Source organism: Pantherophis guttatus, chromosome 6 (assembly GCF_059756535.1).
Source record: "Pantherophis guttatus breed Tessera chromosome 6, ASM5975653v1, whole genome shotgun sequence".
NCBI lineage: Eukaryota > Metazoa > Chordata > Lepidosauria > Squamata > Colubridae > Pantherophis > Pantherophis guttatus.
In genome coordinates, this window is record NC_142068.1 from 16,420,129 (window position 1) to 16,437,387 (window position 17,259).

The 17,259-nt window shown below is 40.3% G+C and overlaps 1 protein-coding gene across 8 annotated transcripts in view; it reads right to left on the reverse strand.

Annotated features, from left to right (window-relative positions):
- The window catches only part of NLGN1 (neuroligin 1), a 768,195-nt gene that overhangs the window by 532,745 nt on the left and 218,191 nt on the right, over positions 1–17,259 (reverse strand). For 5 of the 8 annotated variants that reach the window (XM_087872510.1, XM_034438960.3, XM_034438959.3 and 2 more), the window contains exon 2: positions 7,677–8,481. In XM_087872510.1, coding sequence (XP_087728636.1) covers positions 7,677–8,190 — 514 coding nt within the window. In that variant the 5' untranslated portion in view covers positions 8,191–8,481. Of the gene's footprint in view, positions 1–7,155; positions 7,216–7,676; positions 8,482–17,259 lie in introns of all 8 variants that reach the window. The other 3 variants (XM_034438951.3, XM_034438956.3, XM_087872509.1) reach the window with 1 other exon arrangement.

Consider the following 17,259-nt stretch of genomic DNA (forward strand, 5'->3'; position numbering starts at 1 on the left):
ACTTCTGGAACTTCCGGGAGGCCCGTTTTTCACCCTCCCAGAGCCTCCGTGCAGGCCCTGCACTTACCTGGCATCCAAAACGGGCCGCATGAAGACTCCTGGGTGGGGCAGGGCAGGTGGGAGTCCTTGCAACTACCAGTTCAGCAAACTAGATGTAAAATTAGCATCTGATTTGCCCAAACCGGTCCGAACTGGCTGAATCCCACCACTGTTTACGGGGTTCCTCAGGGCTCGGTAATCTCTCTCCTCCTATTCAACATTTATATGAAGCCGCTAGATGAGATCATCTGTCATCATGAACTGAGGTATCATCAATATGCTGATGATACTCAGCTATATGTCTCGGCCCATGGTGAGTTAAGTGATGCTGTGTTCTCCCTCCCGCAGTGTTTAGAGGCTGTTAGGGGCTGGATGGGGAGCAACGGGTTGAAACTAAACTCTTGCAAAACTGAGTGACTCTGGGTTTGGGGTTTGTTGTCTCAGGGAGAATTGCCACCTTTGGTCTTGGATAGGGTGGCACTACCCCAAACAGACCCTGTGCGTAATCTAGGGCTTTTCCTGGACTCACAACTCCTGCTCAAAGACTTATGTCCTTTCCTGGACCAACAGTCCCTAATCACAGTCACTCATGCCCTAGTCACTTCCTGTCTTGAGTATTGCAACAAGCTATACATGGGGGTGCCCTTGAAGAGCATCCAGAAGCTCCAGTTGGTACAAAATGCAGCGACCCACATACTTTTGTGCAGACCCCAGTGTGCACATGTATCACCTCACCTGCAGGAGCTGCATTGGTTGTCAATTTGCTTCTGGGTGCAATTCAAGGTGCTAGTTGTCACTTTTAAAGCCTTTCATGGCTTGGGATCAGGTTATGTGAGGGACCGTCTCTTGCCGGTCACATCTACCCAACCCATCAGAACGGGGAAGCAGGGAATGATGTGGCTCCCATCCCCAAGGGACATACACCTGGTGGGACCCAAAAGGAGGGCCTTCTCCATCGTGGCTCCCTCTCTCTAGAACATCATTCCTCCAGAGATTAGAATGGCCCCCACTCTAATTCTCTTCTGGAAGGTGCTAAAGACCTGGTTCTGCCAGTGGGCCTGGGGAACCCAGAGTGGGATGGAGCCCATTAAATGACTCATGTGATCTGCTGTTGCCGGGGCAGGGGGTGGGAGGTGGGGTGTGTGATTTTGTTATATTGTACTATATTGATTTATTTGATTTTTTTTGTTAGTTTTATTGTTTTAAAGTTTTATTGGTTTTATATTCTGTAAACCACCTTGAGTCACCATGGGCGAATAGGCGGCAATATAAATGCAATTAATTAATTAATTAATTAATTAACAGAACAGATTGACATAACAGAATAACAGAGTTGGAAGGGACCTTGGAGGTCTTCCAATTCAACCACCTGCTGAAGCAGGAAACTATACCATTTTAGACAAAGGGTTGTCCAATCTCTTCTTAAAAACCTCCAGTATGAAGGTACTGTTGTTCAACAAACAACACCAGCTTTGAATCTACAGAGAACTGCAGAAAGTCATCTAAGGATATTGGACTGTTACTGGAAGTGGTGGGAAGCCTACCATAGTATTCTCAATCCTAATCTATTTAGTTAGGTTATGATTGAGGTCAATTAGGGGAAACCGATGAAAATAGGAGAAGAAAACCACTTCCTGCTCTCATTCCCATTCTTAAATTAAAAAATTGTTATTAATATTTTGCTGTATCTGAAAATAGGATACTAAGTAGTCAGCCATCAAGTAATACCAAACAGAATGGGACAACTCGCTGCAGCCAACTCGTCACAGCCAAATTGCCATGGCCAACTCGCCGTGGAAGAATTTAACAATTCAATTTAATTATTTAAAACAAATGAAAAAAATATTTTAATTTTTGTCATTTATATTTTATTCTATACCTCCTTTTGCATCCTTTCTTTAATGATTCTATTCCACCATTTCTTTGATATTAGTGTAACTCTTGTCCCACAGCTAGTTGGCCTGTGAGTTGGCCATAGCCAGTTGATTGCAACAAATTGTCATATAACCTAAGTGAAGCCTGGAGTGGTAGGTAATGCTTAAGTGTAGTAACCTTTACTCAGTCAATGACCAGCACAAAGTAAACAGATGGACAAATAGAAAGTACAAAGCTGTAATCCCAGAGCAAAAACATCTCAAGGGGAAAAACGAAGGAGGATAATAGGATATTATCACACTAAGAGTGTAACACTGACACCAGAGTTATTCTCTTATAATATATATTTTAATATTAAGTTATAATATTTTTAGCATTGAGCTATCATCTAGAATACAATAGAAATAAAACCAGCACAAACTAATTTTAAAAATTATATAAGATAATGGCTGGCTGACCACATATCAAATATTTTAGAATAATAACTTCTTTTGTGGCTAGTTTACTGTGACCATTTTTCTTGGAAAAAGATAAAAGACAAACCTGAAAAAGGTCAAATCTGAAAAGAGTTCATAAAAATAAAAAACCTTAATTGTTTATAGCTTTGCTTTACAAAAGTAAATTCAAGAGGAAAGCCAAGAAAAATGTTACAAAAATGCATATTCTGATAAAATACAGTGCCTAAAGTAAAATAGAATATGTAAATTCATTTTTTTTTAAAAAAAATGATTCAATTTCTCTATTTTTCACATGAATGTGAAAGACTGTATTATGTGGTATCATTTGTAGAATAAAAGTTAAATGATCAAAATACAAGTGGTTCTCAACAGTGGAGGGATTCAACCAGTTCACATCACTTGGCTGAACCAGTTGTTAAATTGCTGGCTGGCCTGCCCCTCCCCTTCCTGCCCCTTCCAGAAGTCCCTACGCGCCCATTTTGGCTCCCAGATAAGTGCACGGAGGCCTACTAGGCCCAAAATGGAACACAGGGGGTGCGGTGCAGCCCCCCCCCATGGCCCATTTTTGGTCCCAGGAGGCTGCAGGGAGACCTACTAGGCCCAAAACGGGGGAGGAGGGGTGGCGCCCCCCCTCCCCGTGGCCCCTTTTTGCTCCCAGGGGGTTGCAAGAGGCCAAGTGCTCCTGTCACAACCCTTGGCCATGCCCACCATGGCCACGCTCACCCAGCCAGTCATTAGGGCAGAGAACCAGTTGTTAAATTATTTGAATCCCACCACTGGTTCTCGACTTACAATAGTTCATGTAGTGAGTGAATTTGCAATGGCATTGCAAAAATTGACTTATGACTGTTTTTCACACTTATGACCGTTGAAGCATCCCCACGGTCACATGATCAAAATTCAGATGTTTGACAACTGGTTCATATTTATGACAGTTGCAGTGTCCAGGGGTCATGTGACCACCTTTTGCAACTTTCTGACAAGCAAGCAATGGGGAAGCCAGATTCATTTAACAACTGTTAAGTTGGGCTAGTGAGGAGACAGTAACCAGATCTATGTGAACAACAGCTCTTTATTTCAGAGTGAGAATCCAGCAAATGTGCAACACTGACAGCTCTCCTTATATAGTATCCTGGCCAGGGTGCTGCCCAATCATCATCGAGCATTTTCCCTCCAAATTTTCCCTCCAAAATTAGATACACAACAACAACTGTGGCAAGAAAGGTCATAAATGGGGCAAAATGCACTTAACAATTGTCTCACTTAGCAATTTCGACTCAATTATAGTCGTAAATTGAGGACAAAATGAAACACAAATAAATCCAAATCCACAGCTTTGTGAAATAAAGGATTGTCCTTCATATTAAAGAATGTATGGTCACTGTAAGCTAGTAAGATAATTCGTCCATTTTGGCAGCATAATAGAACACAACACAACGCAACAGAAGTGGGAGACTCTGGAATAGTTGAAATGTCATTTACCAATTGAACTTTTTGCCACAGATACCAACAGACTTTTAGCATCACTGTTTTAAACCAGAGAGGAGGCTCTACTGACATCTCCCCATAGGTTCCATATCTGAATGGTGACATACAGTAGCTTCCAGGTCTGAGTAAGAGAGCATGCAAGACAATATGGGCTCATCTCACTCTCTAATGTGCCTGTACATCAACTGTCTATATATTAATTCTATATGAAAAGTCAACCAGTGTTTGTAGCAATATAGAGAGGTTGTTTCCTCAGGAAAAGGATCTCAACTCAGTCAGTATCCCCTGCACATTGAGGATGTGGGATGGAATGTAGAAAGGAGATAGATTCCAATGCAGGATTATGTGTATAGGTGTGAAACAATAAATAACCCAGTTTGGAAGAATAGCCATATGTCATATTTAGTTTGGGGCCTGAGATCAGTTCTTGCAGACTGAAGATTCTACTATCTGCATCTACAATACAGTCTGTGAACTGTTAGGGAAGATCTGTCTTCACCTTCTTTCTCTCACACATAATACTTTGACTGAGTTGCATCCAAGGGTGGGATTCAAAAATTTTAACAACCGGTTCTCTACCCGGTTGCTGGGTGGGCGTGGCCATGGTGGGCGTGGCCTACTTGGCCTCCTGAACCTCCTGCGGGGGGGGGGTGTTTTTGCCCTCCCCAAGCTCCGGAGGCTTTTTTCGAGCCTCCAGGAGGGTGAAACTGGCCTCCCCCAGGCCCTGGAGGCCCTCCGGAGGCCGGAAACGGCCCGTTTTCAGACTTCCGGAACTTCCAGGAGGCCTGTTTTTTGCCCTCCCAGAGCCTCCACGTGGGCACTGCACTTACCTGGTATCCAAAACAGGTCACGTGGAGACTCCTGGAAGGGGTGGGGCAGAGTGGCCCGAGTAGTCCTTGCAACTATTGGTTTGGTGAACCAGATGTAAAATTAGCATCTGGTTCGCCTGAACCCATCCGAATCAGCTGAATCCCAACCCTGGTTGCATCTTACTCCTATGGAATGAACCCTCTACCCTCCTGGGAATCCATGTCTAAGGGATTCTAATCAGGCTTCTAAAGAAGAGTTGGAAAAAAGGAGATGTGTCTATTATTAATTCAGGATAAGGATAGCTGAACAAAAGTTTAAATTGCTAAACGTTGTACAGAATTTAGATAAATTTAAGATAATCTCTGTGAAAGTTTTAACCACAGCTTTTTTTTAATGACTTAGCTCATTGCAAAGCCCAGCCTGTTTCGTTAGTTTATGATTCAATGTACTATACAAACCCCAGAAAATAAGCTAATTCAAGTTAATAGGTTAATGGTACATTGTATCTGATACAGCTCTCTATAGACTCTACTGGTAAAGAAAGAAAGTGCAAATTAAGATAAAGTCTAGCAACTTTAGCAACACTGAAAGACTGGGAGGAATAATCAACCCCCATTCTCATTTCTAGATCCATTTTTAAAAAAAAAAAAAAAAAAACTTTCTTAATAGAAGAACAATTTTGAAGCAGCCGGCAGGAAGAGTCTTTGAAACAAATATGGAATATTTTTCCCTTCCGTTTTCTGAAAAAAAAAATTAAGTTCACAATCCAAAGGTAATCATATTAATCTTACATCATTGTTACAATGTTTGATTTTAATTAGTAAACAAGAATATACTCTTAGGTCTTAATGTTGGAACAGCACTTTCAAATGTCACAGAATACAGAACATATTATGGTGCCTGACTGGCATTTAACATGGTTATAATTGTTTTTTAATGCAATGACTGTGGAACTGTATTCCACATTGCTCTTCTCTAACTCACCTCAGATTTCTACATCTTATGCAAAAAGTAAAATTTATTGACACACCTTTCAAACATGTAAATAATGAATCAATTTGGAAAATTACTTGAGGTTATAAGTTTATGAAGCAGTAAATCTATGTATTCATCTTCTTTGGATAGTATGCTGCCATTAATTAATTGTGGTATTAGATAGCATTATGTCCCATTTCAAACTTTAGTTTAGTGGTGGTTAACAAACTACAAAACAAGCAATCTGTTTAATATAAGCCAAGATTTTCTTGCTGGATGCAATTCACGATAAAGAAGAATTAAGGAAGAGTATTTTCCTCCCAAAGTTATTCCCAGCTCCATAAATCAAACAACCATCTGAACCCTATCAATACAAATGGAAAACTCACACATTTTCTTTCAGTTCAACTCAAATGTTGACCAGTTCCATTTTTAATATTCAGGCAATTAAAAGTAAAATAGCAAAAGCTACGGGTGTTTCCACAACTATTGATTTGCACAAGTAAAGTTGAATTACATCATTTTTTTTTTCACTGAATAGATTTGCAAAGCAAAGAAAGAAAACGATGACACAAAAGCAAATTATGTCAATGGCTCGTCTATGATTGTATTGGTGATAGTTGAAGAACATGATGTTGCCATAAAGTTTAAAGTGAATGCTCAGGTTTCTAACTGATTGCCAGAATACTTTGTTTTGGTAAACAATCAATTAGGACTGTAAAGCTAAACAAAATGGAAAATACATGGGAAAACAATTCAAAATCTTCACTATAACTCCTCAAAAAAAAAAACCAAAAAAACCCTAATCTGAAAACATTTCTCAATTGATGATAATCCACTATATCTCCATCTGTGGTAGCCAATAGAAAACTGAGTATTACTAGAAATATAAATCCAGTATGAAGTGTTATGTACACTTTCGGTCCAAATGATATGAAACAATAAACCTGGTAAACAAAGTAATTATTTTGCAATCCATACTTTTTCTTCTGCCAGAAGAACGTAACTATAATTCTATCTCTTTGGAAACAGCATTCAGTCTTTTAATAAGATACCCAAGGGGAGAAAAAAAAAGAGAGTGTAATTTTATACAGCAACTACAAAATCGTCTCTGTTGCATTCAAAGGGAATCAAGGCTATAAAAGCTTTAGGCTCATTAAACTCTCTACTAAGTCACTGGCTCTACATGTGAAAAACACACATTACCACTGAACTCCACTTTTTTATCGGATGATTACATGCAAACAACTCTCCAATACCCTGTGCATTAATGCTTCAGAAGGGGAAAGGAAATTTTTGTTTAATTCTCTTGTTTTTTAAAATATTTGTCCTATTTCGCTGGTTTCCAACCCTATTAATTACGAACAATTTCTTCTTTCTGTACCACCACCATCAACAGCAACAAGCTAATTCTCTTTTAGGATGGCAGTGTTGCTCCCTACGGTGTTGAACAGTTCAGTTTTTTGTTTTTGTTTTGCAACCCAGGATTTGTGTCCACTTTTATACATACCTCCTTTTCTACAAATTTTCTTGCCGGGTTTTCTGGCACATTCCTTGGATATTCTTTTGACTGAAAAATGAATAGAAGACTAGAAAATAACATGGAGCTCCAATGATAGACGGTAGGAGCATGCAATACCATTAGCTTCGATATGGGCTGCTTATTATATGTATCGTTTGAGCGCAGTAGAATCTCCTTCTTGCCTATCCATGCAATGGATCGAGATGTTGATGCATCTGTCTCAGGAGTCAATGGGAATGAGAATTAGGTACCAACTTTGACCTAAGGATAAACGTGCTGAAAAGGAGTCTAGGCTAAGAGAAGAAAAAGGACAGCATTGACTAAGAACTGATGCATACATAGAAAAGCCACATGCACACAGGTTTCTTTAAAAAAAAAATATGAAAGAATTAGCATGCAGACAGAAAAAGCCGTGCTGGCTACCAGTACACATGGTTTCATCGTTTAAAGAAATATCAAACAGAAAAGTAAACAAAAGTTTTCCCCTGCTCCTTAAGTAAATAACTCACCATCTTCAGTTGGGACATATATATTCAAATAGAGGCAGTCTTCATTCTGATCTTGTACGAAAGTAGAAACTATATCCAAGTTATTCGTAAACCAAACAGGAAGCATGACTTCCGGTAATCTGCCCTCAATGATGTTTTGAGGACATACTGGTGCAAATTGCGTTGCATTTTTGATGTCTGGCCAAGGAGAAGGTGGTTCAGGCGGCTGAAATCGGTGTTCTCCAATAGGCGGGGCAGCGTAAGGAACTCCAAGAAACTCGATCACTGGCCCCAAAATTTCATTGTTCAATTCCTTCTTCATCCCCCTCAGCTTCCCAAAATTGGTGGTCACCACGGGGTCGATATCATCCAACTTTTGGGATGACACGGCGGCCGTGTGAATCAAGAACCCAAGTACGCAAAAAGTAAACGTGACATCCAATCCCATGTGCAACAAGCGAGCTTGTGTTGCCCTCCACACACAGTTCAGCCATACAGATATTGGAAAAGCCATGGTCCCACATGAGTTGTACATCTATGGTTAAAACAAGGTGATTTGTATCCAGCAAGGCAGAAAGGAGGGCTTCCCCTTCCCACAGAAACCGGAAAAATCAAAAATCAAATAAGTCTGAGAATACCCAAAAGGTTCCTTGTATGGTATCTTCCAGTGATTTCATTCTTGCTGATACAGCATCTTCAGAGTCCTATTTATCAGGCTACATTCAATTGACAATTCAGTTTTCCACTGTAGCAAGATGAAGAGAGCATCCATTTAATACAGATTCCTCACTTATAAATCAATTCCAGTTAACTTCAGGTCTATAGCCTGGAGAAAATGAAAAATAAATCATTAGTATGAAAGAATTAATATAGGCAGAATAATAACTACATGTTTTACACGTTATTGTGCGTATATTAATAGTTGCAAGAGCCATGTAAAAAAAAAAAAAAACCCGCAAGTAATTTATAGTTTCCTGAGATGGCAGGTAAAATACTGATTAACGGGATATTTATGATGTCCTTTGCTGAGTTTCTTTAGAGAAATGCAGCATTTAATTTCACTTTTCTAAAACTGGACACATGGATTTAAGGGCTGGAATAAATGTACATACAGTTTATTTGTAATGCCGCATTCTTTAACTAACAAAGAGGCTTGCGATCAATTTCAAGCTGATTAATATTAGGCAATTTGGAACCACAAATCAATTATAATTTTATACAACTCTAAGAGAGGCAGGAAACACTAAGATGTTATGAAACTTCTACGGAGTACCTCAGTGATCTAAAGTATGTTACCAGTCGTCAGCAAAATAGAATTAGTTTTTCCAATATACAATATACTAGTACCATGATGGCGAACCTACCCTCATATTTGCGTATGAGAGTAAAAAACAGGTTACTTCCTGGTTAAAACCAGGAAGTAATGACGACCGGGCAGGTGGGCGGAGCCTTACGCTGCCGCCGCTACTGGTTCTCCGAACCACTCACCGCCATCGCTACCAGTTTGGCCGAACTAGTCTAAACCGGTAGCATTTCACCCCTGCTGTAATACTATAGCCCACCTCCACCCTTCCAACAACAGCCCCTAATACCAGGACTAGGGACCTCCCACTGCTTTTTCTTTATTGTTGTTGTTGTTGTTGTTGTTGTTGTTGTTGTTGTTGTTGTTATAACATAAAATGACATTACAAAACATACAACATTTATATATAAACTTTCTTCACAGCTATTTCGTGATGGTCTTCTTTTGTTATTCACATTTCCACTTATTTCTGTTTATATTATTCCAATAACTACTTGTCCCTTTCATTTTTAATTACAGTATATTCCTCATCATCCCTATCAATTTTCTAACTTTTATATTTTAATAAATTCTTACAATAGTAAACAATACTATACAGTATCAACTGTAGAGACCTTCAATTTTCTAGGTTCTACTATGTCGCAAGCTCTAAAATGGACAGCTAACAGCACTGCCTTTTCTAATCAACCCTTAGAAGGGAAGCTGGGCACCTCAAAGAACTTCAGCTAAACTTTTTCTAAGCAGCCTCACAATACCCAGGCACCATCTCCCTACATAATACAACACCTCACCTATGCAACAACACATTTATGCACACTAAAAATTCACAGGCTCTCTCTCCTGCTACTTCCACAAGTTGTAGACGGCTTTCATGATTCCCCCATCACTTGCCTTCATAGGGGAAAGTATCAGTAGCCTGATACTCCACTCCACTCCAATCTCTATGTTTGTCTGTCTGTCTGTCTGTCTGTCTCACAACGCACACCTTTAAATGCCCAAAAGAGTAGATGGAAGGGGCAAGTCAATAAAACAAGTGTAAAGCAACGTAAGTCCAGCATACAGAAGCATCCACTATCAGCAAAAAAGCAGCAGCAGTTATTTTTTTTTATTTTTTTTATTTTAGTCAGATTTATATGCCGCCCTTCTCCCGTAGGACTCGGGGTGGCTCACAGCAATAGAACAACCTGACAATAAGTGAAAATTAAATAATATTAAAACCAATTTAAAATCACCAAGTCCCCAAGTTAAAATCTGCAGCAGATCAGGGAAGTTGGTGGAAGAGCAATGTCTTTAGGTCGGCGTGGAAGGTGCGGAGGTCGGGGGCCATCCGGAGCTCGGTGGGCAACCCATTCCAGAGGGTTGGTGCAGCCACAGATAATGCCCTCATCCTGGGGACCACCAGCCGACACTGTCTAGCTGAGGGGACCCGGAGGAGGGCAGCCCTATGTGAGCACACTGGGCAGTGGGAGACCGGTAGGAGGTGATCCTGCAAATACCCCGGGCCCATGCCATGAAGGGCTTTATAGGTGAGTACCAGCACCTTGAAACGGACCCAGAGGACCACCGGCAACCAGTGCAGCTCGCGCAATAGTGGTGTTATATGGGAGTAGCAGGATGCACCCATAACTACTCATGCGGCCGCATTCTGAACCAGTTGGAGCCTCCGGGTACACCCCAAGGGGAGCCCTATGTAGAGGGCATTGGAGTAATCCACCCGAGAGATAATGAGAGCATGATATGGAGGGCGTCCCTGTCTAGAAAAGGGTGTAACTGTCGCACCAGGCAAACCTATGCAAATGCCCCTCTTGTCACGGCCATTAGATGATTCATTAAAGACAGCCGTGAATCAAGAAGGACGCCAAGATTATGAACCCTATCCGAGGGAGCAAGCCACTCCCCTCCCATTGACAGTGATGGGGAAACTAGGTCATGGGACGCCGGAGGCATCTAGCATAGCAGTGTTCAATGCAGCCCAGACTGTTCTCCAGAACAACAGTCCAAATGTTGATGCCAGGTCCAGAAAACTGTTGCCAAGTCCATAACAAGGACAGTGCAGCCAGCCAAGGATGGCACAGCAGGGGTGGCTCGCAAAATGCCATAGATCAACAGGCATGATGATCCTCCAGGATGATGCACTCCAATCTCCAATAGTCCACTCCACCCAGGTAAATGTCTCCAAAAACATTTTCAAACACACCACACAAACAATCAGGAGGACATCCTGAGTGTGGCTCCATCTCTCTCTGCCATTTTCCTAAAGACGCCTAAGTCAAAAAGAGACTTTTAAAAACTTTCTATGCTTCCTGATTCCTAAATCCTTATATGTGTGATAATTATGCAGATAACAATTTTAGAAGAAGGATTGGAGGTATCTGATTGCCAGATCAAGTGCAATATTCTTATGATTATTAGACTTCCTTCCTTCCAACTAAAGCCCCTCAAAACATCCTAACTAAACCAAAAGCCCCAGAAGCCCCAGAAGAAGAAATAAAAACAGGAATCATCTACAACATACAGTGTAAGGGATGCAAAAAAACCCCCATTACATAGAACAAATAAGCAGAAGACCGACAGAATGAACCCATGACTAGCAGTCAAAAGATATGATCAAACCTTTTTAATTTCATAACATATGGACAGACTTAATGCTAGCTTCAGTTTGGAAACTGTGACCATCCTAGACCAAGCCAAGTCCAAAAACCTAGGGAATTTCTAGAAGCCACTTTGGCACATTAGCTATTAATAGACACATAGACACAAACAATATCTATCTGCTATGCCATGTTGGCGAACCTTTTCATCACCAAGTGCCAAAATGGGAGCACACACGGGGGGAGCACCAAAAACCGGAAGAGAAGCTCCCCGGCATGCATTCGCGCTGGTCACCTGATCTTCTGGTTTCCGGCATGTGCATGCGTGCCAGTCACCTGATCTTCCTGCTTCTGGCACGCATGTGTGCATGAAGATCAGCTAGCCAGCAGACATATCTACGCCGGAAACTGGAAGCTCAGCTTCCCGGTGCACACATGCATGCCAGGGAGCTGCTCTTCTGGTTTCCGGTGCTCCCACAGGCATGAAGACCAGCTGGCTGGCACAGATGTGCGCACCAGAACCCGGAAGAGCAATGGGCAACATCTGGCATGCCCGGAGAGATGTCTCTGTGTGCCACTTCCAGCACATGTGCCGTAGGTTCGCCACCATGGTACTATGCAAAAGAGACAACCAACAAGTCAGAAAAGGAACAAAAAGACCCAAGTACTTTTGCACCAGCAATCAGCACCCAGATAAGCATAGACTAACATTAACACCAAACTAACAATCAAGTAAACAATACTCCAATCAAGGAACTGCCAAACAAACCAACAGTAAACAGCCAACCAAAGAACTTCTAAGACCACTCCCTCCAACACTGACAGGACAAGCCACTAAAACAAGGGTCCCCAACCCACAGGCCATCTGGAACCGGGCTGCACAAATGGTAGGTGAGTGACCAAGCGGCAGGTGAGCAGGCAAGTACGTGTGGCTGCACTCAAAAAAAATTAGGAAAGAGAAAGCTTCTAAGCAACTCCTTTCCCAAAGTCACATCAACCATTCCACTCCTGTTTTAAATAATTAACCCTGAAATAGACTTTTGGCTCAGACCAAGCTTACTTTCGAATCAGGAGCCTAACAGAATATTAAAAATCAGCAGAAAAATCCTAGCCATAAAGAAGAGGGAGTCAAGCTATTCTCCAAAGCATCTGAGATCAGGACAAGAAGCAATGGATGGAAACTAATCAAGGAGAGAAGCAATGTAAAATGAAGGAGAAATTTTCTGATGGTTAGAACAATTAATCAACAGAACAACTTGCCTCCAGAAGTTGTGAATGCTCCAACATTGGAAGTATTGAAGAAGAGATTGGAGATGACAACCATTTCTCTGAAATGGTATAGGGCAGGGGTTTTAAACTGGATTTCTTTGAGGGACAGATCAACATTTTATTTCTACTCCGTGGGCCGGCGAGGGTGGGGAGGGAGAGTAGAGTGGCAGGGAGATGGGACGGACACTTCCTGCAGTACTTTCCTGGCCAAAACGGGGCACAGGGGTCTGCACACCTCATTTTCGCCCTCCCTGGCCTCCAGCAGCACTCTGCCTGCCAAAACTGGGCGTGCAGAGGCCTCCTAAGCCCCCCCCCCCCGCCCCGAGGCCCATTTTCAGTCTTCCCAGGCCTCCAGCAGCACTCTGCTGGCCAAAACTGGGCTGTGTGCAGGCCTCCGGAGGCCCCCGCATGGCCCCTTTTAGCCATGCAAAGGACTGGCACAGCGGGCCAGTCCTTTGATATAGCCAGACCAGCCCCACGGGCCAGATTTAAGCACCCCGAAGGCCAGATCCAGCCCATGGGCCTTGAGTTTGACACCCTGGTATAGGGTTTCCTGCCTGAGCAGGGGGTTGGACTAGAAGACCTCCAAGGTCCCTTTCAACTTGGTTATTCTATATTCTATTGTTTAGGTGCTATACCATATCTGAGTAACTTTCTAGCTTGCCATTCAATGTTCTAAAATTCCAAATTCTTTTTTCTGCTTTTCCACTGTAATAAAAGCAACATAATGGAGTTCTTTGAAAAACATTGTTCATTAAGAATCATATTCCTTTTGTTTTTTTTTCCCTCCTAGTGCATTTTATTACCCATAAAAGAAATATACAAGAAAATACAGTTCACCTTTACTGGAGAGAGACTGTTTTTATTAAGAGGAGAATTAGCAGTTTCTAATGAGAATATATTTTATCAGAGTCTTACATAATTTTGCACAGCAAATTCAAAAGGCGAATCTGCTTAAAAGCCCATCTGCTCTGGCATTTAACTTATTTTACAAAGGAGATTATAATATAGAATAGGAGGGAGGGGTGCATATTTTAGTATTTTTGAACAATCTTTCTCCAAAGGCAATAAAGCAATAAAAGGAGCTTTTGGACTATTTCACTCATGCTTTATCATCTCCTTTCTAATTTTAATAACATGTTTTCTGTAAAACTGTTTTAATTAACTGCATTAATACAGTTTTCAGCAAAACTGCATTAAGGCAGGCATATATCCATCATTCTCCACAAGGGATCAGAAGATTTGTCTGGAATGTAGAGAATTAGAGATAATCTTTCTTTTCCTCTTTCTCTTTTCTGGAATACTGCAAATACTTAAATTCAACATCTATTCAAAATACCTTGACGGATACTTATTAAAGGATAATTATTATTTTTTTATAAAGGTTCAAATTTCAACGATAATAAGAACGGTACTCACTGTTGTGCTTATAAATATGGATATATAAGACATAGATTTATTTACAGATATAGGTAGATACACACACACACACACACACACACACACATATACACATACATATATAGATAGATATAGATAGATATAGATATATAGATATAGATATTTTATGTATATCTGTATTTGGTAGATGCATTTGTTTCATGTTTACTTGAGTGGTGCAGTGACCTAGAGGTGGAGCTCTCGCCTCACAATCAGGAGGCTGTGAGTTTGATCCTAGGTAGAGGCAGATATTTCTCTCTCTGGGCACGTTGAGATTATATCTGCTGAATATAACTCCGCGTTGGTGACAGTCCGGAGCATCTTATACTCTGAAAAATACGGTAATAACAGAATTTATGCTGTACAAAAAATATACTTTCTTAATCTGCTTTCCATTACTTATGAAGGTTGAATAGAAGTTCTAACAAGCTGAGGAAAAAATAAATTCCTTCTCTTTATCTATATTTTTGGATCTGCATAATATAATATTATAGTATTCTATGCTTCCATTGTATTGTATCTTCACTTGAACAACTTCGTTCCAAAACTTTAGGCCCAGACAATTTTTCACTTCAACTGATCTGCTGGAAGAATCTCTTCATGCTGCATCACTGAACTTTCATGCATTGCACAGAAAGGTGTGAAATACTGTAAGCCATGCACTGAATAGTGTACTGATCAGCCTTGATCAGTTTTATTTCCACACTGGAACGTACATAAAAAAATCTGACATAACTTGCCCTATAGCTGTACATTGTAAAAAAGTTCACCAGCACATAAGATTCCTCCAGCGAAGATATTATTGCAAGACACTTGATAAAGTTCCACAGAACACACAGTATGAAGATTTTTTTTCTAACAAATAAAAATTTGGCTTTTATTTTTGAAAACATAAATTTAGGAATCATGCTTTCTTTTAAAAAAAATAATAATTCCTGAGGCTGACTCCCAGAACCTCAATACATAAATCTTGTTCTGTTGTTAATGAATATATAATTCATTCAACTTTTTGCACAAAGAATTTATCAAAATTAACGACCTCTCCATTAAAAGGACATCATTCATTACTATAATGTCATGCTGATTTGCTTAATGGTAAATTCGCTCATTAATGGAAAAACAAGATTTATATATGAAACCAACTAACTGGCACTAAAATGCATTGAAAAATAAATCAGCTAAAATAAAATAAAAAATCAGGACATTATTAAATAAGTTTCTATTCTCTTTATTACTAGCATATCCTAGTTATTCAAAAAGTATTCCTAATTTTTATTCAATGCCTGGGGAAAATATTGGACCATACGCAAGATATTTGGGCCTTCAACCCTCTGGATTCAGATTTGCACTAGTAGCTGCAGTACAAACAAGGAAATACAAATTAAAAATCAGTTTATTATAGCCCTATGGCCAGATACAATTGAGTTTCTACTGATCCATAATTACACATAGTATCCATCAACACTGACAAGACAAGCCACTGGAATAGAAATTGAGAACAAACTCAACTCTTTACTATCACTGATGATGTTATCTAATTTGGGTAATGAAACGTCTGCAAGAAAACAACCAAACTTAGATAGCACCAAGGATTCCTTATTTCAGCCGTCAGCTACAAATATTCCTATGTACTTTTATTGGTACATAGGAGTACTCTTAAAACTGAAGACTGCTGAGGGCAATTTATATAGCTTGGCTAAAGCGATAGCCTTATGAAATTTCAGAATTATAATGGTGATAAATAGGAGAATGGAGCAAATGCTTTTGGAAGAATATGATAAATACCAGAGTGTGACACTTAGCTTAAATTTGTTTGGAGATCTATATTCCAAATTCATTCTATGCGGCACTTCTAACAGTATCAAAACCAACAAGTACAAACTTTCCATGTTTTCCAGTAGTATGAAATACTTGAAGATATACTCATCCTATTCCAGTTGCCAGGCATGAATTTTAGGGTGTTTTAACAAAAAATGAAAACCATGTTTTTGTGTAATGAATCTTGAGCTCTACTGCATGTGCAGTGCTGTTTTTAGGCCAAATAGTATGAGAGATAGCAACACAGTGTCATCTGCATATAGGAAGATTGCACTATAGATAGTCTTCACTGAACAATCGCTTATTCAGCGACCATTCAAAATCACAACCGTGCTCAACAAAGGAGATTTACAATGGGTTCTCCCAGTTGCAGCCACTGTAGTTTCCCCGTAGCCACATGATAAGAGTTGTGGTGGCGAAGTGGTTAGAATGCAGTACTGCAGGCTACTTCTGCTGCCTGCCGACTGCCTGCAGTTTGGCAGTTCAAATCTCAGCGGCTCAAGGTTGACTCAGCCTTCCATCCTTCCGAGGTGGGTAAAACGAGGACCCAGATTATTGGGGGCAATATGCTGACTCTGTAAACCGCTTAGAGAGGGCTGTAGAAGCAGTATATAAGTCTAAGTGCTATTGCTATTGCTATGATCATGATTTGCATGCTTGGCAACTGACTCGCAATTATGACATGGTAGCAGCCCATGGTCAGTGGTCACCATTTGCAATCTTCCCTGCTAGCTTCTGACAAACAAAGTCAACGGAGAAGTTGGCTGGAGGTCACAAATGGTAATCACATAACCACAGGAGGCTGCAATGGCACAGGATTCACCTAACTATCAGAACTGGGACTGCTGTCATAAGTTGGCACAATCACATGATGTTGCACTTTATGCACGTGGCACTTAGCAACAGAATTGCCGATTCCAATTATAAAAGCTAAGTGAGAACTACTTGTTATTTCTATCCTTTCATTCCAAAGGATGATGAGCTTGAATTTATTACTGTTATTATTTTAATAAAAACAAACTGATTTAACACTGACAATCCACTTCATTTTATTATCATGTTAATCTGGAGGTAGAATCAAAGCTACATTAAAATGTTTTTTTTCCCCTTTCTCTCTTTCTTAAACTATGTCTACACTTCAGTGGAGTATTTACAAACCAAAAAAAGAATTATTTATTTTCCA